Source organism: Aedes aegypti, chromosome 1 (assembly GCF_002204515.2).
Source record: "Aedes aegypti strain LVP_AGWG chromosome 1, AaegL5.0 Primary Assembly, whole genome shotgun sequence".
Taxonomy (NCBI): Eukaryota; Metazoa; Arthropoda; class Insecta; order Diptera; family Culicidae; genus Aedes; species Aedes aegypti.
In genome coordinates, this window is record NC_035107.1 from 201,170,024 (window position 1) to 201,191,854 (window position 21,831).

General features: G+C 39.3%; 1 protein-coding gene across 2 annotated transcripts in view; it reads left to right on the top strand.

The window, feature by feature from the left end:
- LOC5567063 (tyrocidine synthase 3) overlaps nt 1-21,831 on the top strand; it is a 165,770-nt gene that overhangs the window by 133,520 nt on the left and 10,419 nt on the right. For both annotated transcript variants that reach the window (XM_021857156.1, XM_001651413.2), the window contains exon 3: nt 11,180-11,641. In XM_021857156.1, the coding sequence (XP_021712848.1) occupies nt 11,180-11,641 (462 nt within the window). The remainder of the gene's footprint in view (nt 1-11,179; nt 11,642-21,831) is intronic.

The window sequence follows — 21,831 nt, forward strand, 5'->3', positions numbered from 1 at the left end:
GCCTTCCCGGTTACGGAATGCGGTGTCGTGTTGTACATAAATTCATAGTCTCTAATCGCTTTTCGCCAATCCTCTTTAGTAGCTTTAGCAATTTTCAAAGCTCGCAGAATACCTCGGTTGTGCCGCTCAACAAGGCCATTCATTTGTGGCCAATATGGGATGGTCTTAGTAAGCCGGATATTTTTGGAAACGCAATATTGCGAGAACTCTTCGGAACAAAACGGAGGTCCGTTGTCGCTTCTAATCGATTCCGGATATGTTTGCTCGATGAACACGCTTTCTAGGGCTTCAATAGTCTTTCTCGCTGTGGTACCTTTCATTTCAATAACTTTTGTAAAACGGCTGTAGTAGTCGATGAGAACGAGAAACGTAGCGCACTCTTTCGCGGAGAAAAAATCAATTGCAATTTCTTGCCATGCTCGTTCTGGCATTAACTTTCGTTGCATTGGCTCCGGAGCATCCAACCCACTCACCGCAGCACAACCTGCGCATTGCAGAACATATTCTCCAACGTCGCGGTCCATGCATGGCCACCATACCTTTTCGCGGAGATTCCGACGCATTGCAACAATGCCTGGATGACCTCGATGAGCGATTTCCAAAGCCCGTTGACGTAGTTTCTGTGGCAGAATTATCCTATCTTCTCTAACCACTATGTCTTTGATTACTCCCAACTCTTTTGCAAACGCCTGATACCGAAATAGCTCTTTTGGCCAACTTTGAGTCCGAATAGCTTCAATGACTGCCGACATTGTTTCGTCGAGAGATGTTTCGGTCTTTATTTCGTGTAGCGTGATAGCATTTGGAACTTCGCCAATAGAACACAAATAATGCTCTGTGCTTTCATCGAAAGGTATTTCTGTCGGCGGGCACAAACGGGAACAAATATCCGAGATATTGGTATATCCCGGGATATGCTGCACCGTAAAATTATAAGGTTGAAGGCGCAAAGCCCAACCTTCGGCTCTGGTACATGCTCGCTTTCCATGCTGATGTTTTCCCTGATATATATATTCTAGCGTTTTATGGTCTGTGAAGACGGTGAATTTTGTTCCAAACAAATACGGATAAAACTTTTCAACCGCCCACACTACGGCCAGCGCTTCTCGTTGAGTCTGCGGGTAAATTCGTTCGGCCTTTGTCAAACCCTTGGAAGCAAAGCTTACGATTCGCGCTGCATTACGACCATCCTTTTGTGTCAGAACTGCTCCAAGCCCCACTGGTGAAGCATCGACATATAATTCAGTTCTGTCTACAGGATCGAAGAAACCAAGTTTCTGAACATTGTTTGATATCTCGTTCCGCAAATCTTCAAACGCTTCTAGCTGAGCTACTCCAAAATCAGAAACATCTCCCCTGATGAACTTACGCAACGGTTCTGTTCTGGTTGAGAGATCCGGAATGAAATGTCCGATAAAGTTTACAAGTCCAAGAAAGCTACGGGCCTCCTCTTTGGTTTCCGGACATCTGAAGTTTCGGATTGCGGTGATCTTTTCTTCAGAAGGACTTATGCCAGCCGCGCTGACCTCGTATCCCAAAATCTCAAGCTTCTTTACGCCGAACATACATTTCTCCTTATTCAGCATCGCGTTGTTATCTTCTAGTACTGCCAGAACTTCCTGCAATCTAGCGTCATGTTCTTTCCGATCTCTTCCTGAAACAACGACGTCGTCAATGTATACAATTATTCCTTCGATTCCAGCAAGCATTTCGGTCATAACTCGCTGAAAAATCTCTGGGGCACAATTGATGCCAAACATGAGTCTTTTGAACCTCATGAGTCCTCTGCCGGTCATGAATGTCGTAATTGCACGAGATTCCGGGTGAAGCTCGATGTGGTGGAAAGCGGACGTAATATCGATCTTAGAAAAGTATGTGGATCCTCGAAGCTTGTTCAGGAGAGTGTCTATCATGGGAAGTGGATAATGTTCGCGCTTGATAGCTTGATTCGGATATTTCATGTTTATGCACAAACGGATATCATCCCTACCTTTAGGGACTACAACCATGGGTGAAATCCATTCAGGCGGTCCGAGGGCAGGTTCGATAACATCGCTTCGCAACATCTGAAGAATTTTCTGATCAACTTTAGCTTCCATCGCCACAGGAATCCGTAAATATGCAATTTTCCGCGGCGGAACGTTAGGATCAATGGAAAGTTTAACTTGCACATTTGGAAATTTCGGGAAAACATCGTTCTTAATCTCGATGTTTGTGATATCGAGGCCAACTTTTAAAACTTTAAGTTCTTCTGCAGTTCTCTTGGATAGCAAAGACCGTTTTGCTCCTTGGATGACAAAAAACTCTGCGTAGCATTTAGGCTTGGTTTCGTTAATGGAAATCCAGGCTTCGAAAATCATTAGAACCTGTAAAGGTTCTTGGCATGCGTATGCCGTGAACTGACGGTTGCAGTCATATCGTTTTTTGTACACCTTTGCGCCGCTGTTGGCGAGCGTTTTCCAATCTTGTTCAGTGATTGTATTTATGGCCGCCCCGGAATCAATCAGGAAAGACACAGGATATTTATCAATTTTACAGGTTATCACTCCGTCATCTATTTTGCACACCTATATTTAGCGGGAGAAAATTTGTAAAATAAAACGCATTTATTATCTTCGCCATTTTAACATGTAGCTTTCATTTCTATTTCATACGACTACAAGCTAATTCATCAAGATTCTACAAACCCTCAAAGTACTCAAGAATGTTGAGTGGAAATCATATAGCTTAATAATAAAAATAATGAGAGAAATAATTATTCTACCTTCATTGATTCCGATGATTCGCGTCGTTCAGTTCGCTCACGATAGCGGATACGATCTCCCTCTCGCAAAGAGTTTGCTTCGCTGAATTTTCGGTTTCGGTTTCCGATGCCGTTGTGGTTACCGGTCTTCATGTCCATGTTTCTTCTTGATCTGCACTTTCTAGCATAATGGCCCAAACGGCCACAGTTGTTGCATCGGGCTCCTCGAGCGGAGCATTCACGCGAATTCTTCTGGTGCTTCCATGATCCACAGTTCTCACATTCGAGCCCACTGCGCTTGCCTTGATCCCAGCGTCGTTCACGGACTCCAACGTTTGATGGGACTCGCTTGCCCTTCCATTCTTGTTTAACAGTAGCCACTGTTACGGCGTCTTCATCATTTTTGAGCTGTCGTGCCTTCTCTTTTTGCTTCAGCAACATCTCCCTGTTCATCGCGTAGTTAGTCAAATCATCTAGTGACAGGGTGTCCTCCAGCCCCTTATCTCTAACTCGCTCGTCTCGGGCTCCCATTGCTACCTGATGCAAAATTTCAATTTCCTCGCGAGATCGAAAATCGCACCGTGCTGCTTGCGTTCGTAATTTCAGGATGAAGTGGCTGAATGATTCGCTGGCTGACTGTTTCAATGAGCGAAATAGTTCCAGCTCTACGCGCTCATTCCGTTTTCCGATGAAGAAGTTGCTGAGCCTTTTTATCGCGTTATCGTATTCGGGTGTCTCGACTGGCATTAGCGGAACCTGTACCGGTTCTGGGTTCACTTCATCAGCCACTGGTCGTAAGTTGTAATAAATTCGTTGAAGACCACGGCCTCCCCGCGCCAAGAGGAGTACGAGTTTCTCGTGTTGGGATTCAATTCTCCTGAGCTCCACAATCAGTTCAAATGCTCTGAACCATTCTTCCCATTCGCGACGTAAATCCGACGGATCGACAGAACCGTTGAATGGTTCCAATGGCCAGTCCTTGTCCGAGTCCATCTGTAACATCAAGCATGACCTCAAATTAGCAAACTTTCTGGCATTGAAATATTAAATATCCAGCATTAACATCGACCGTAGTAGCGGAAGGGTTAAGAAAACGGAAAAATATAAAAACTATCTCATTGTCAGTTTTTTTCACTGTTCATACTTCCTCATAACATACACAAAATAAGACGGTTTCCGATTGATTTTGCTTGTTTATTTCATGTATAAACATAATAACTTCGGCGGCTCGCAACCCAAACGCTCTTCGGCCCTCAACCGATCTCGTTTTTACTTCTAAATTCTGTATTTTAGGCGCTACGGTTTCTAACCGGACTCGCTCTTCCACTTTCACTTCATACGGTGCGGCCATAGTAACGCGTCCGCGTCCGCGAACGCGATGCGATCAAAGGATTTCCTGTTGTTGATATTCTGATTTGCGGGCTCACACACGCGCACGCATCGCTCGACGCGTTTACTATGGCAGCGCCCATAATTACAAACGCGCTTCGGTCTTCAGCCGGGCTCGCTATTTTTCAATGTGGTAGTAAGCGCTACGGTCTTCAGCCGGTCTCGCAATCAACAGAACAAACACGAACACATTCCACGGTTTCATCGATGCGTGCTTCGGTCATCAGCCGGACTCACTTTTTATGTATCGGTGAGCGCTACAGTCATGGACTGGACTCGCAAATCGAAAACCTCCGCTCTGATCGTCAATCACGCATTGGTGGTGTGATTATTGTCCTATCGCATTTCTCTCCTTTTTCGCAAACAACACATTTGAATAGACAAAAATATACACTGGCGCGCTTCGGTCATCATCCGGACTCGCATTGCTTTTGTATCGCACTTTCATGTATTGGTGAGCGCTACAGTCAAAGACTGGACTCGCAAATTATTACACTCCGCTGTGGTCGTCAACCACGCATTGGTGGTGTGATCATTGTCATCTTTTCTTCGTGAACATCACATTTGAACGGAAAAACAAATACACTGGTGCGCTTCGGTCATCATCCGGACTCGCATTGCTTTTGTGTTGGTAGGCGCTTCGGCTTTGAACCGGACCCGCAAATAACCTCACTTCACAGTGGTCGTCAGCCACTTTCCCCTTTCATGCAAATGATTTGAAACTCTCTCGTTCTGGTCTTCCCCCTCTTCACTCACACCATCATAGATAGATAAATACTATTGCACCAAGCTACTGCTTTGTCTTCCGAGCTAAACGCTTCCATCCATCAATGTACGCCATTTTGTTCACAAGAAAAAAATACGCTGAGGAAAATATTACTATTCTGTTCGCTGCCCATGCAGTAACCACCGCCATCGCGCCACAAAATTCGAAAAGGTCACCGCACTTTAGCGAGAAAAAAAAAACTAACTCACCTCTGTTCGATGCTACCGACTGCGCCAAATTGTAGAATCCTGATTATTTCGGCGTCCGCCCTTTTACACTCGTCGACCGGTAAACTTATATGCACGAAGACGTATGGGGATTGGCATCCACTCTTGCCAAAGGTTCAAACTCAACTGCCGCTCAAAAGTCTTCACCTCAAGTAGCATGTATCTCCCTCCTCCTCTTCTAGCTTACCAGCAATAACCAGGGGTGCACTCTCGGATGGAAGGGCATCAATTCAAGGGCAGAATTAGAAGATAAAGATTAAAAGTCGATCCAAATTTGATTTGTTTTATTTCTGGACTCTACACTAAGCAGATACAAGTTATACTTTAGCCGCTCCGCTCCATGTATTATTTTACACAGCGATAGTCTCAACGGCGAACATAATCAAATTTTCCGTCGGGTTCCTGTGGAGTGATGTATTTTGTATCATACTACCTAATAATACCTGTGTCAGCATGTCTGTACTTCACGACTTATTGATAACAACACGATTTCGTTACAATTGCATAAAACATAACGTTCAATTGAAATATAACTTCAATTGAACAAATGTTTCCATATAATTGCTCGACGACACTCTCGCTTAGCACATCCATTATGTTTATCGATGACGATGATTGAATAAATCACATATTTAATCGACCGCACGAATCTCCTCTTGCTGCAGAGATCCCATGTACCTTGCTTTACCACGTAACACTCTTCTACACTTCAATTATCGTATTTTATCATGAATTTTGAATGATTTTCAAAAGGCCACATCTGAAGATAATGAAAAAACAAGCCACTACTAGAAGGCCTCAACACATTTTAGAGTAAACAAAAGCGTCAACTCACAGGCCTCATCAGCGTCGGCCGGCGTCTATGGCCACAAATGAAAAGGGCTGCACAGCTTTTGGTGAAATAAAAGCCTCATTTCCTTTGACTCGTTTTTTTAGCAGGATTTTTTGCTAAAATGATAGTAATGAATATTCATAGCTTTCTGGACGATAAAATAACGTAAAATGCTTAAATTCATAATTTAAATTTGATTTATTGTTTGACAAAACAAGATTGCATTTTTCTCATTGTTTACTTTTTGGAGATGAGGCCTTTTGAATTGTTAGTCTTGAATTGTGGTGGGGAATGATGACGATGACGACGCCGTCCATCTTGTTGTAGGAGCTCGAGAAAGGAGCCCACGCCTAACAAATACATACAGCTTCTCCTCTCTTCGGTGATTGATCGCTCTGCAAATATGTGTGAGCAAGTCGCGCATGTACGTTGCTCGTGTTGCTGCCGGGAAGCATATTTACCGTTTTGATTCATATTCCGAACACTTAAGGCCAACAGTGACTTCAAATGCATCTGATTGGAATAAATTGACTGATATTTGTGTAAATTTTAATTTCTTCGCAAAGTCTAACTGTTATTTGTTGGGTGTACCGATAATAAAGTTGATTTAATTAGTTTTAGTACTGTTTTTACGTAAAAGTATGGAACAACATATTGATTCAAATGCCGAACACTGTGTTCATTCTGTCTCATATTCCGAACACCTTGACTCAAATTCCGAACAGCACGAATAAATCATATTCTAATGAATAATTTCGCAAATAAATTTATCTGAGCTTGTTCTACTGGTCTCAAACTGGAGAATCATCACTACTCCTTCGGTATAAATGATATTGGAGACGTTAAAATTGAATTGCAATTGACTGCCATTTCCTTGTTATTTGGTGACATATTTCAGCGAAACATTTCAACCTTGTCGCCATACAAAAACCAAGTGATCGGAATATGAGTCTGTTCGGAATTTGAGACAAAACGGTATATGCTTGATCGACCATGCATCTGAATCAGATTGATACAATGACATCATGATGCTCAATCTTGTGCTTAATATCATTCCCCTATATGCACGCAATAGACCAATCCAGTTGCCCGCGTAGTAGTGCAATGTTGACAAAATTTTCTTTGTTTGCTGTGAGAACTGTCACAACATTGCTTTTGTTTGCTGTGAGAATCCAAATATAAATAGAATTGCTGCAAAACAACCACTTCCTTGTTGGCCTGCTGTTGACCGAAAGCTCAATAACGTCAAACAAACATCGATACGTTTTCATTCTGAGGAAATCGACTTGTGTAAGATTGATTGTGCGTTGGTGTTCGTGGCAGTTTGCTTGGGGACCTCTATGCGCTAATAATATGAAAAGAGAAGTTGCAGCTGATCCAATCCAGCGAAACGGTAAAACATGGTTTGGCAAAAAGACCAAAATACAGTTTTGTGTAACTCATTCTCTTTTTGTCACTTGAGCGTTTTCAATTTTGCGAGGCAATGCGACTCTGAAAATATCGACTGAAATGATTGAGAAGCAGTTATTATGGCATTCTATACATCTAAGTAGTGTCTCAGACACGCTTCTACAAATCATTCTACCTTTAAACTCCATTCCAAAGCTTTATTCAGGAATGTCCAATGTAACATTAGAATCGTTTTTATTCATAAATGTTACATAGGACATGTGGTTGGTTCTCTGATCAAAGGTCCAATGTAACAATTGATTAAAAGCGATGCAGTTTTGAACATTGGTCATTTTGTAAAGCTTCGAATAGATTAATTTGTTGTTAATATATCAGAACGAGTGTTCTAGTGTGCTGCTAAGTGGTGCAACGCAAATGATTTGCAATGATAATCTCGATTTGTTTACATTTGTTACTTAGGACGTTTTGAAAAGTTACGCGAGATTTGATTGTCTACCATCCCTCCTCAGACACTTTTTTTCTATAACAAACGGTTTCCGAGGTACATTTTTTTTTAAATGGTGATGCTATAAATACTTACGCCCTTATCAGAAGTTACTCTTGATTTTAAATGGTCTCTCCACCAGTGGAAAAAACTTATTCTATTATATCGAAATTATGTGCAAAATTCCATTTGAATCCAAGGTAGTCGAGTTTCATCGTTTACCGATTTGGCGTGGAACCGCTCTAATGTAAAGTATTGGAATGAGGCTTTTTTACTATTTTCATTAAAACTGAAAATTAAACGCATAGAAAACTGTGGCCCTTTTTCAATGTTTCTCCATAAAGATCGAAGGCACACAACAATTGAAAACTAGCGACCTTGTGATAATAGTGCAATTTCTCTGCACGCCAGATCTCCTAATAGCACCCTCGAGTGCAATGTTGAACAGTAAATTCGAAAGTGCGTCTCCCTGCTTCAATCCGTCTTACGTCACGAACCAGGTTGACACCTCGTCTGCGATCCGAACACTTGATTTCGAACCATCCAGCGTAGCATGTATCAGCCTAATTAGTTTCGCCGGAAAACCATGTTCAGACATTATCTGCCAAAGCTCATTTCTTTTCACTGAGTCGCCTTGAAATCAATAAACAGGTGGTGAGTCTGCAAGTTATACTCCCGAAATTTGTCTAGGATCATTCACAAGCTGAACATCTGGTCCGTTGTCGAACCAGCCGGTGAGCAATTCTTCGTCCTCCCATACCTTCAGAAGTACTAGGTGGATGGACAGGTGAAGCTGCTCACTTTCGTGCTTGAGAAGCTTGACCGGGATCTCGTCCTTCCCAGCAGCATTACAGTTCTTCAGCTCGCTGATAACCTTTTTAACCTCTCCTATGGTTGGTCCACAGCTTGATCGTCATCATCTATGTTAATCATGTTCCTTGCTACATTTCCATTTTCACCGTTCAACAGTTGCTGAAAGTGCTTCTTCCATTTTACGGCAACAGGACATAAGTACATACAAAAAAGACTAAAAAATATTTTTTTGTTCCCGTACCACTTATTTTAGTAGAAATGATAATGTTAAGAGTATGAAACTAAAAACCCGATTAAACCTGCAGTCGATTTTTGAAGGGGTCAATATTAAGTCCTTATATTTACGTTAAAAATATGTAAACATTTATAATTTTTTATGCCTATCCAAAAATATAGATATCTGACAAAAGTAAATCTGAGATGAGTTGTTTGTATTTATATTGAAAATGCGGAGAGAAAAATTAGATTTTCGAATTTTACAATATTGTCAAATGTTTTCTAGCAAAGCCAAATAAATTAAAACTTCTAATTGAACTTTAACACTTCACTTTTTGCAAAAAAATAAAATACTCAAATCACTAGTAAGGCGAGCAAATACCTTTAAACTCTAATATGTGTTGCTTATCTTTACAGATAGGCCTATTTCGTCTGCGACTTATAGACTTCTTCAGTGTCGAGTGCTCGACTCTACTCGTTGGTCCCGTTCCAAAAATACTTATATTGAAAGAAGACACGGACATCGTCTTCAGCCATTTGGCTGCACTGACTGTAACATAACACTAGACAACGGACAAGCATGCTCCAGTGGCACAGGCGAGAAACATTCCTAACGCAAATTGTCGAGGGCTGCAGCGGGAATCGAACCCACACCTCATGACATATTGCATGGGTTATTAGAGATTTTCACAAACCGTAAGATGCCATCTTAGATTTCAAAATGGCGTCGGACATCGATATTCGTCATCTACTCGTTGATCTCGTTCCAGGAATACCTGTATTGCATGGATTATTAGTGATTTTAACACACCGGAAGCCGCCGTATTGAATTCCAAAATGGCATCATACATCAATTTCCGTCACCTACCCTTTGGAGCCATTTCAAAAATGCCCATCTTACGTGGGTTTGAAGTGATTTTCACAAACCGAAAGTCGTTATCTTGGATTACAAAAAGGCATCCTCCATAACAACTGGAACCTACACGGGAAAAAAAAAATCTGTGTTAAAAATAACTATTATAGCAGACTACACCCATTCTTGAAATTACCATGGAAATTCAGACCAATTTACTATGTTTGCGGTACACCCCATCGCATTACTGGTACATTTGACAGAAATAATTTACAACAATCTGATTCCGACTACAGACATGGTAAAATCAAGCGCATTTCTGGTCTGCTGAAAATTGACGGTGCGAGCGCTTAAGTTTCTTAATGGTAGTTTTTACCGCACACCCCGGAAGCATCATCTTGAAGTTTATTACCCACTTGAATATAGTTCCCGATGATATATATATGATTGGAAATACAAAGTGACTGATCATATTTTCCGAAACCATGCGTCTACCTGCATTCAATTTTCAATTGGTTCAAGTTTCTTGGAAAAATGTTAACATCTATAGAACTTCACACCGTACAAAATTACAAGTGACAGAAAAAATATGATTTTAACATAAACTCGGAACATCTCCGGTGTCCGTTAGTCGATATGCATGGCCAAGCAAACAACTGAAACTAGATCAAATTTGCCATCGAATGCTTCCGGATTCATTCAATTTCCAATACGTTTTTCAAAAAGTAATATGCATTTGAATTTGGGCAACATTTCGCCTATCTCAATAATGTTGCCTACCCCCTACATGCTCTCAATATTTGAAGATATTGAGTCATACCACATTTGTTTGAACTTATATTAGCATAAGTATACAGTAAATGAAATACAAATCTATTTCGAAGTTATCACATTTGATTGATACTTTGTTAAGCAACATTACTTTTTATTAGTTTCAACAAAATCATTGAATTATTGTAATTACAAAAACAAACTCCTATTAGCCAAACGTGGTTATCAATGATCATTTAATAACAATTCAAAGTTTTAACATTTTAATATTATCAGAATCTGCACAACAAAATAGTTTAAGTAATTCATCCTTTAGATAAATACACCGCTGACTAAGATTATAAGTTCCTCCATAGAGTAAATTACATCATAAAACAAATCTTGAACTTGTGCAAAACGTGCCCCCTTGATTTTGGCGAACGATTTGTTTTAGAATGCTTTTTCCACCAGAGATTATAGAAAATGAAAAAAATGCTTCACTATAATAATTTCAATGTGTTTTTACCAATAAAATCGGAGAAGACGGCCGCTGACTATACGATTGATGATTGCCGGCTCCTGACTCAGCGTGGTGGGGTTCGTCGCTTATCGCAATTGACTTGAATTGACGTGCATTCAGGTCGTTTGAATTTGGCCCTTGTTTAACCGATTTTCACTAATCTTATCTCGTTGCAGATGACAGCCGAGGCCTCACCAAGACCAACTACAACGTTTTGAACTCGACGGCCAACCGCGTGGCGGCGGCCGCCATCGACGATATCATAAATTGTCACAAATCGCAACCGAATCGGGACGGAGATTACATCATCGCCGTTTGTATGCAGCCTAGCGATCGGCTGGTGACGACTTTGTTGGCAATTTGGAAAGCCGGTGCCGCCTATCTCCCGCTGGATCCGACCTTTCCGCCGAACCGTATCGAGCACATTCTGAACGAGGCACAACCGGTGCTGGTCATTCACGAGGACTACGAAAATGTGGCCGTGTTCGGCGCAACGCCGGCTGTTTCCTACAACGATCTCAGGAAAAAGGCTAGCGACATCAGCAATGCGAACATTCTTCCGCAGCAAATGCTGGGCGTGGGCATGAACGAACTAGCTTTGGTACTATACACCTCCGGAAGTACGGGCGTTCCTAAAGGTGAGCATATTTGATTATGGTAAAATACCGCACACTTATAAGATTATAGTAAGGAAAATTAAACATTAACATCTCAATGGCTTTACGTCTCTACTGGTGTAGAGCTTGTTTTGGAGCATAATGTTCTTAACTAAACTCAATAAACCACACAACGTAACAAAAATTACAATTTTGCGTGTCTCAAGGATCAAATTATGGGTCTTTAATTGTATAAAATACTGGTTTTATACATGCTTTAATGAAATAAAAAGTATGATTTATCAAGCTTTTTGGTTATCTTAGACACCAAATATACAAAATAGGATTTTAACTTTTACTTCATATATAATTTGGTTGAAATTGCACGATTAAATTTACATCAAAGCGATTTTTACCAACATGCTTGTACTACCCATAACTTCATATTTGTAACATTCGACAAAAGTACCTAGTCGACCTATTCAAATGTCTGGAAGTTCCTCAGTCAACCAATATTTTAATTTTTCATGTCGAAATGAACTTCTGGTCAAAATTTCAGTCAATTTGGAGAAAATTTAGATGTGCTTCAAATCAATTATGTGTTTTTGGACTATGTTCATGCTTTGAAAATTCATAACTACTGAACGGAACATTAAAACTTATCGAAAATACCTCTACATAGTAGTATGTTCAATTTTACGAACTTTTGTCGAACACAGTTTTAAGATTGGAGCAAGTTTAAACATAGTTTGGTTGAGGTTTGTGCTTCAAGGTTCTTGAAAATCACTATTTTTGGGGATCAGTGCGCATCGTACCTTCGTGCTGTGCGTACACGAATTCTCTCTGCTCTTGGAAGTTTTCTTAAAAACTACCTAAAGCAATAAAACAGTACTTTTCAGTGCTACAAAAACAGTACTTTTCAGTGCTAAAATTCAAAACAGTACTTTTCAGTGCTACTAAAACAGTACTTTTCAGTACTATTTTTCTACTATTGATCCCTTTACGATCCTTGTTTGGACCCGTGCCTTCGATTTTTCGTTGGACCCGTTGGCGAAAGCTAACGGTGGTAATCCTTCTTGGACACCGTCTTGGGAAAAAACCTCTCGAAGGTCACGTCTTCTTATTCACTAAACATGGTTGCAACAACAAATAAAAGGAAGGGTGAATCTCTGAATTCACAACTTCCTTCCAAAAAAGTGGGATTTAAAACTGTCACTAAACGTGGCAAGAATGGAAGAAAGGACGTTTCTCCGGAATGCGAACTTTCTTCCAAGGGTGAAATGAATAATTGTATTGAAATGAGCAATCAGTTCGATGCACTAGACAAATTTTCCGAACACCAAATCGAAGCAGCCTCTAGCCCAGGCTCTTTGATTCAAGTGAGGAAGCAAAGAGTGCCGCCTATCGTTGTCAGTTGTTCCGAATTTGCGGGATTTAGGCAGGAGATCTTGAACTCCATTAGGGGAATCAAGGTCTCCTTCCAAATCGCAAAGAAAGGAGACTGTCGCGTTTTGCCGGAAACTCTTAAAGATCGCGAACTTCTTCTCAAACATCTTGAAGAGAAGAGCACAAATTTTTTACTTATGACGACAAAACTGAACGTTTGTTCAAAGTTGTCTTGAAAGGTCTCTCAAGTGACTATAAGTCACCTGAAGAGATCAAAAATGGAATAAATGATTTACTTGGATTTTCCCCAGTTCAAGTAATCATTATGAAAAAGAGAACCCAATCTGGCATTGTTCGGAAAGGGCTTTCTCAAGAATTTTATTTAGTTCACTTTAACAAAAAAGAACTAAATAATATTAAAGCTTTAGAAAAAGCAAAACTTTTGTTTGATGTCCGTGTGACATGGGAACATTTCCAGAAACCTGGAGGAAATTACCAGAACCCCACTCAGTGCCGTCGGTGCCAAAAGTGGGGTCATGGTACAAAAAATTGTCGCATGGATGCTAAATGCATGATTTGCGGAGGTTCTTCTCACGCCAAAGACGTCTGTCCAGGAAGATACCACCAAATTCATATGCTGTAATTGCGGGGCTAACCATAAGTCCAATTTTTGGAATTGTCCTTCACGCAAAAGGGTCATTGAGGCTCGTGCCAGGCAGATGAAAGATAATATCCGTTACGATAACGGTCGTTTCCGGAATTTGCCTGGTAGAGTATCGAACAATGCTCATTTTTCAGTTAACGATCGCTTGATCATGAATCATACCCACCAGGAAGATCATAATCATGCTCATTCACAAACAAATTTTAATCCGTCGGGTAGCCGTTCGAATCTTTCAATTTCGAATGTATCTACCCACGGTAAATCCTTTGCCGATATCGTAGCAGGAAATTCGAACTCCTCCCCTGTTCGATCTATGGGTACCCATTCTACTTGTTTCAAATCAAATGGAAAAAACCCTACCGCCACAGGTAACTCCGCATCTTCGTCTACCGGAAATTCTAATGGGAAATCACATGACATGTCTGCCTCTGATTTTAATTTTCTAACTGAACAATTGAATCTAATGATTGATGCAATGTTCAAAGCCACCACTATGACTGAAGCAGTCCAAGTAGGTGTAAAATTTACAAATCAAATTGTTATTGGATTACGTTTTTCTAATGGATCCAAATAATAATTTAAATATTTTAAATTGGAATGCTCGTTCTCTGAATGGTAAAGAGGACGAGCTGTTTAATTTTCTTACGGTTAATAACGTGCATATAGCAGTTATTACCGAAACGTATTTAAAACCTGGATCTAAACTCAAAAGAGATCCTAACTTTTTTGTTTATCGTAACGATCGACTTGATGGGGCATGTGGGGGAGTTGCAATCATCATTCATAGGCGTATCAAACATCAACTGTTTTCGTCATTTGAAACTAAAGTTTTTGAAACTTTAGGTGTTTCTGTTGAAACACCGTTTGGTAAATATACTTTCATAGCTGCCTATTTGCCTTTTCAATGCTCTGGACAGCAAGTTAATTTGCTCCAAACTGACTTGCGTAAATTGACTCGCAATAAGTCAAATTTTTTTGTCATTGGTGACTTTAATGCCAAACATCGGTCATGGAATAATTCTCAAAGTAATTCCAACGGCAGAATTTTATTTGATGAGTGCTCTTCAGGATATTTCTCAATTAAATACCCTGATAGCCCCACATGTTTTTCCTCTTCTAGAAATCCATCAACGATCGATTTGGTCTTAACCGACTCTAGTCATCTTTGTAGCCAACTGATTACTCATGCTGATTTTGATTCTGATCATGTCCCTGTTACATTTCAAATATCCCAAGAAGCGATTCTCAATCCTATCAGCTCCACTTTCAATTATTTAAGAGCCGACTGGAATACATATAAAACGCATGTTGACTCTAATCTTGATGTTAACATTTCTTTAGAAACTAAACTTGATATTGACAATGCTCTTGAAACTTTAACAAATTCCATTGTTGAAGCCCGGAGCATTGCAATTCCAAAATGTGAAGTAAAATTTGAATCCGTGATTATAGACGATGATCTTAAACTCTTGATCCGTCTTAAAAACGTGAGAAGAAGGCAATTTCAACGCACTCGCGATCCTGCTATGAAAATTATATGGCAGGATTTGCAGAAAGAAATCAAGAAACGTTTTGCTCAATTAAGAAACAAAAATTTTGAAAATAAAATTTCTCAATTGGACCCTGGCTCTAAGCCCTTTTGGAAATTATCTAAAATCTTGAAAAAACCTCAGAAGCCAATACCGGCATTGAATAAGGAAAACAAATTATTACTAACTAATTGCGAAAAAACTCAAAAACTTGCTATGCAGTTTGAAAGTGCGCACAATTTTAATTTAGGACTCACTAGCCCAATTGAAAATCAAGTTACTCAGGAGTTCGAAAATATTCTCAATCAAGAGAACGTTTTCAAAAATGCCTGGGAGACTGATTTGGAAGAAGTGAGAACTATTATTAAAAAATTCAAAAACATGAAAGCTCCTGGCGATGATGGAATTTTCTACATCCTCATCAAGAAACTTCCAGAAAGTAGCTTATCATTTTTAGTTGATATATTTAACAAATGTTTTCAATTAGCATATTTTCCTGACAAATGGAAAAATGCTAAGGTTGTTCCAATTTTAAAACCAGACAAAAATCCTGCAGAAGCTTCTAGCTATCGTCCAATCAGTTTGCTTTCCTCCATCAGTAAACTTTTTGAAAAGGTTATTTTGAACAGAATGATGGCCCACATAAACGAAAATTCAATTTTTGCCAATGAGCAGTTCGGATTCCGCCATGGACATTCGACCACTCATCAACTTTTACGTGTAACAAATTTGATCCGTTCCAACAAATCTGAAGGCTACTCTACTGGTCTTGCTCTTCTAGACATAGAAAAAGCATTCGACAGTGTTTGGCATGAAGGTTTGATTGTAAAATTGAAAAACTTTAATTTTCCAACATACATTGTTAGAATAATTCAAAGTTATCTGTCAAATCGTACACTTCAGGTTAATTATCAGAACTCCAGATCTGAAAGACTTCCTGTAAGAGCTGGTGTTCCTCAAGGCAGCATTTTGGGACCAATATTATACAATATTTTCACATCTGACTTACCTGAGTTACCTCAGGGATGTCAAAAATCTTTGTTTGCGGATGACACAGGCCTTTCCGCCAAAGGACGAAGCCTGCGTGTCATCTGTAGTCGATTGCAAAAAAGTTTGGATATTTTTTCTTCATACTTGCAAAAATGGAAGATTTCTCCTAATGCTTCCAAAACTCAACTAATAATATTCCCACATAAACCAAAAGCTCTTTATTTGAAACCTTCAAGTAGACATGTTGTCACGATGAGAGGGGTTCCAATAAATTGGTCAGATGAAGTTAAGTATCTAGGGCTCATGCTAGATAAGAATTTAACTTTCAAAAATCACATTGAGGGCATTCAAGCCAAATGTAATAAATATGTAAAATGTCTCTATCCCCTTATTAATAGAAAATCAAAACTTTGTCTTAAGAACAAGCTTTTGATATTCAAACAAATTTTCAGGCCAGCCATGTTGTATGCTGTACCAATATGGACTAGCTGTTGTAATACCAGGAAGAAAGCTCTGCAGAGAATTCAAAATAAAATTTTGAAAATGATTCTGAGACTTCCTCCCTGGTATAGTACCAATGAGTTACATAGAATATCCAATGTTGAAACATTGGAACAAATGTCAAATAAAATAATAAATAATTTCAGGCAAAAATCGTTGCAATCTTCTATTGCCGCGATTAATGCATTATATGTTTAGGTTAAGTTAGGTTAAGTATATTCAAAGCGTTTTTTTTTCTCTTATAAACAGGTGAAATCAACTCACCTGTAAAAAATCTGAACTGCTACGGCAAATGCAATGTAATATGTTGTTAACAAAATGTTAATTAAATCTTAAATTTGTTTTACCAAATTAGGATGATAGTGTTTTCTAATAACACAGAACACCTAGATATAAGAAATGAATGTAATGTTTGGAATGATACTAATAAAGAAATAAAAAAAAAAAAAACTATTTTTGGGGAATGTTCGCCCTGAAAAACATACCTGTATGAAAATTTCGGATTTGGAATTTCCAGAACATGATGAGTATGCATTTTTGAAACTCGATCTCGTTTAAAGATACCTTTCATCTAACGAAAATAAATTGTAAAAAATCTGCAATTAGGAAGCACATTCGGGTGAGTCAAGAACACCACCATGAGCTTCAAGGAATGTAAAAAATGAACACAAGCAGTGCTAATGCTTTTTCTCAGTCGATGATAATGATTGTTTTCAAATCGTTCTGAATGGACCGATGCACGAGTTCACGATTTGACGTTTGAGCGGTGCCGTGTTATTTACGTGACCATGACAACGAGTGAATTCGGCACCGCTCAAACTTCAAATTAGTAAACTCGTGCATTGGTCCATAGTCAGTGAAATACGATCAAAACAATCATCACTCGGAAAGAAAAAGCAATGCTAACTTGTTCAATTCATTTATTCGACGGTACATGTGTCATGCACGATTTAAGGGGGCAGGATTCGTCATTGATTTCGGAATTTTCAATAGCAGTTTTTTCGTTCAAAATCAAGAATGTTTACAGGAAAATGTGTTCACTGTATTCTATTCTTTAGCCGAAACACAGTGAACACATTTTCATCGAATAATTTTCAGTTTTGAACAGAAAAACTGCTTTTGAAGTTTCGATGATGACGATGATTACGATGACGGAGCGTTGATCGTTAACTATCATCAGGTTGGGATGGGTTGTTCGATCTTTGGGAATTTTGTGTAACTTATTTCTTAAATCAACATGTAAGCTGTTAATGGTTAATGATTTCATAGATTTATTATGTTTGTTTACCGTTGACTAAGGACTGGAAAAATAATGGCAATGTGTGTTTTTCATAGCATACATATTCAGAAGACGGTGCATTTTTTGGGTACTGTAGAGAACAAATCTCGTTCAAACAACACAGTACCAAAAAATAATGTGATTTACGTCTTTTGGGATGCACATAAAAGAAGCGAGCCGAATGACGTAAATTTGAGTCTAATTTCAAATACGTTAGTGTCTGATTCGGAAAATGTCGATCACAGTTCCATCGTTTTCGTGTCCTTTAACATGTAATATTACATTTTTTGTTCAATACATCTTCAAGGACACGTTTTTGTGTCGTTCCATCACTTACATCATGTGGGTAGTGCTTCGTGAAGCCCAAGCAGGACAGTTCGATTTTGCGTCGTCCGATAGATTTAGCTCACGGTTTCGCGCATGTTTTCGTCGCCGGAGATTTTTTTTTTTTTGTTTTTTCCTGTTTTGGAGCGTCTTGCTGGGTAGTGCTTCGTGAAGCCCAAGCAGGACAGTTCGATTTTGCGTCGTCCGATAGATTTAGCTCACAATTTCGCGCATGTTTTCGTCGCCGGAGATTTTTTTTTTTTTTTTTGTTTTTTCCTATTTTGGAGCGTCTTGCTGGGTAGTGCTTCGTGAAGCCCAAGCAGGACAGTTCGGTTTTGCGTCGTCCGATAGATTTAGCTCACGGTTTCGCGCATGTTTTCGTCGCCGGAGATTTTTGTTTTTGTTTTTTCCGGTTTTGGAGCGTCTTGCTGGGTAGTGCTTCGTGAAGCCCAAGCAGGACAGTTCGGTTTTGCGTCGTCCGATAGATTTAGCTCACAATTTCGCGCATGTTTTCGTCGCCGGAGATTTTTTTTTTTTTTTTTTTTGTTTTTTCCTGTTTTGGAGCGTCTTGCTGGGTAGTGCTTCGTGAAGCCCAAGCAGGACAGTTCGGTTTTGCGTCGTCCTATAGATTTAGCTCACGGTTTCGCGCTTGTTTTCGTCGCCGGAGATTTTTTTTTTTTGTTTTTTCCTGTTTTGGAGCGTCTTGCTGGGTAGTGCTTCGTGAAGCCCAAGCAGGACAGTTCGGTTTTGCGTCGTCCTATAGATTTAGCTCACGGTTTCGCGCTTGTTTTCGTCGCCGGAGATTTTTTTTTTCCTGTTTTGGAGCGTCTTGCTGGGTAGTGCTTCATGAAGCCCAAGCAGGACAGTTCGGTTTTGCGTCGTCCGATAGATTTGGCTCACGGTTTCGCGCATGTTTTCGTCGCCGGAGATTTTGTTTTTTCCTGTTTTGGAGCGTCTTGCTGGGTAGTGCTTCGTGAAGCCCAAGCAGGACAGTTTTTACATTCAGAAATGGAATAGTGAAAAGTGAAAAAGTGATTTGTTTGATTTGTGTCCTCAGTACTGTTGGTTTTTGGCTGCCCTAAGTTCACCGAACCATCCGGAAGTGACAGGCAGCACATAAATTTAGAGAATCAATCCGGTGAGTTTGTTCCAGTATGATACTTTTTCTTTTGTGAGCCTTCCGGATCGTTTTTGTCCGCGTCGTGGAACTTCTGATCGTTTCTTGAACGGAAAATGTTATTTTCGGAGTTTGATAATTATGTTCAGATTGCGCATTCTGTCCGGGCGGGTGTTACGCAACTAACAATCGGTTGTGGATGCTTTTTAACCGTTCGATGACCCTGGAGGGATCGATTCTGCTTTTCGTATAATTTTGAGCAGAAAAACCGACTGTGTTATCCTAGGGTGTTTAGTTCGAACGCGCTTCCTTTCGTTTTTCGATTATCTGAAAATACAGTACCACGCAGTACAGTTTTTCAATGGGCACAATACAGTTTTGCAATAGGCGTGATTTTTTTTTTTTTACGCGTATCGTTGTTTTATACAATCCGATGACCCTGGAGGGATCGGTTTTGCTTTTTACTGGTTATTGAGCAAAAATATTACTGCACAATCGACAAGCATTTCGCGAAATACTATTTATACTATAAATAAGCTATTGTTTTCTCTTTTGATTGCCGGCATTCAAAAGATTAATTTGAAAACGCTTAAACAACAAATATTTATGGTCTATCGCCAGCTTTCTAGGCGAATCCTGACAATATACCTTCCCCAACCTCCAACTCCGTAGCACTTATGAGGGTGTCGCTGAGTCGGTGGCCTCTCATTAAGTAAGTGCTACATCGACATTTCCTTCCCCTATCCCAAGTTACGGTAAAGATGGGCGTGGCCGGGAATAGCGATATTCATGCTTTTAGTATTCTTGTTTATGATTTGAACAAGGTATACTCCCCTGCCTTGTTCTTGAAAGTAGTCAGGATGAGATTATTGAAAAGAAACATGAATGTTGCTAGTATCCAATCTACGAAGTATGCCGTAACTACGCTAACGCTAACGCTAACGCTAACGTTCCATCACTTACATCATGTGTCATTCAGTCATAACCAGAATTACGTCCAGAGTAATTTTCATTATTTTTAAGAGTGAATGTTTAAACTTAAATGAATCTCATTGGCGTCTTCCACAAACTTCAACAGAATAAAATTAGCTTTCACTTGATGGTAATGGCAAGTGATTTTGATTTTTTAGCAGAGTTATGATTTTTCAAACCTTAAAATAAGCCTAAAAACGCATTTTTAATTTGAAGCAAAATGGAATCTCTATCAAATAAGCTGAAAATTTGACCAGACATTGTTCTTAGCATGATAATTCAGAATACTGCTTGAGATTTCCAGACATTTTTTCAAATATGAACAGGTCTAGTACCTAGGCATTGAGGAAAAGGAATGCCAAGTACACCCGATTATGTTTTTGCAAGGATTTTTTTACACGGCCGTGCAAAAAAAGTTTCCATACTTTTTTTTCCGCTAAAACCTTATTTTTCCATATTATGGTAGTATGGGGAGAAACTGATTTCAGTTGATAAGTATTGTTAAGGGGAGATCCCCCAGTACCAGACACTTAAGCCGCAAAATTCATTATTCAAAAACTATTGACCGGGGGACAAATATTACCATTTTTGTAGCGTACAAAAATACATTTGAAAATATAAATATGAATTTTGACATTACATTTTGATGATATGTCATGAAAAGTGGCTCCCAATACCATAAACGATGAAAAACATCACATTTTACATGTTGATCTGATTTTTCCTTCTTCTGGTTTTTATTGCATCTTTGATATCGATGAAATCCATCAAAAATGAATGTATTTTGAGACACTGGTGCGAAAATTGAAAAGATGTCTTGTAAACAATCGAGCTGTCCGAAACTGGGGGATAGGATGTGCTGGGCCAAAATTGTAGTTTGACCATATTTAGTTCAAGTATGGTACAAAATACATTCATACTTTCAAATTATGATTATATTCGATAATGCTTACGTGATCCAATTTTTTTGCCATATTCAAAATAACTACTAATAAGGTTCAAACATAGAGCGATACGTCAAATTTTCGACAATTTTCAAACATCTCAACTTTTTAAAAAAAGGCATGTTTATTTCAAGTATGTGTTATTCTGTGCAAACATTACTCTCTATAAGACCTTTCTTTTTTTCTAATATTCCATCTTGATTGGATCATGATTTCTAAGTGTTTCGACTTTGTCCGTTATTGGGTGCTGTCCGGTACTGAGGGATCTCCCCCTATACAAATTAGATTTTAATTCTGTGGCAAGTTGTATGTATATATGTACATATGTAGGTAGCCACCATCCTAGCTTGAGTCTCGCTCTGCATGCGGTTCCACTTAACAGTACATTCATTTTTCATTATCAATCTGAATTCAACATACCTACCATTGTATGAAGTGGCAAATTAAGCAAATCAACTGTCATACAAGCAAGTTGGTGCATACAAGTTGGCTGAAATAATCAAATTTTGCATTTTCAACAGCCAAT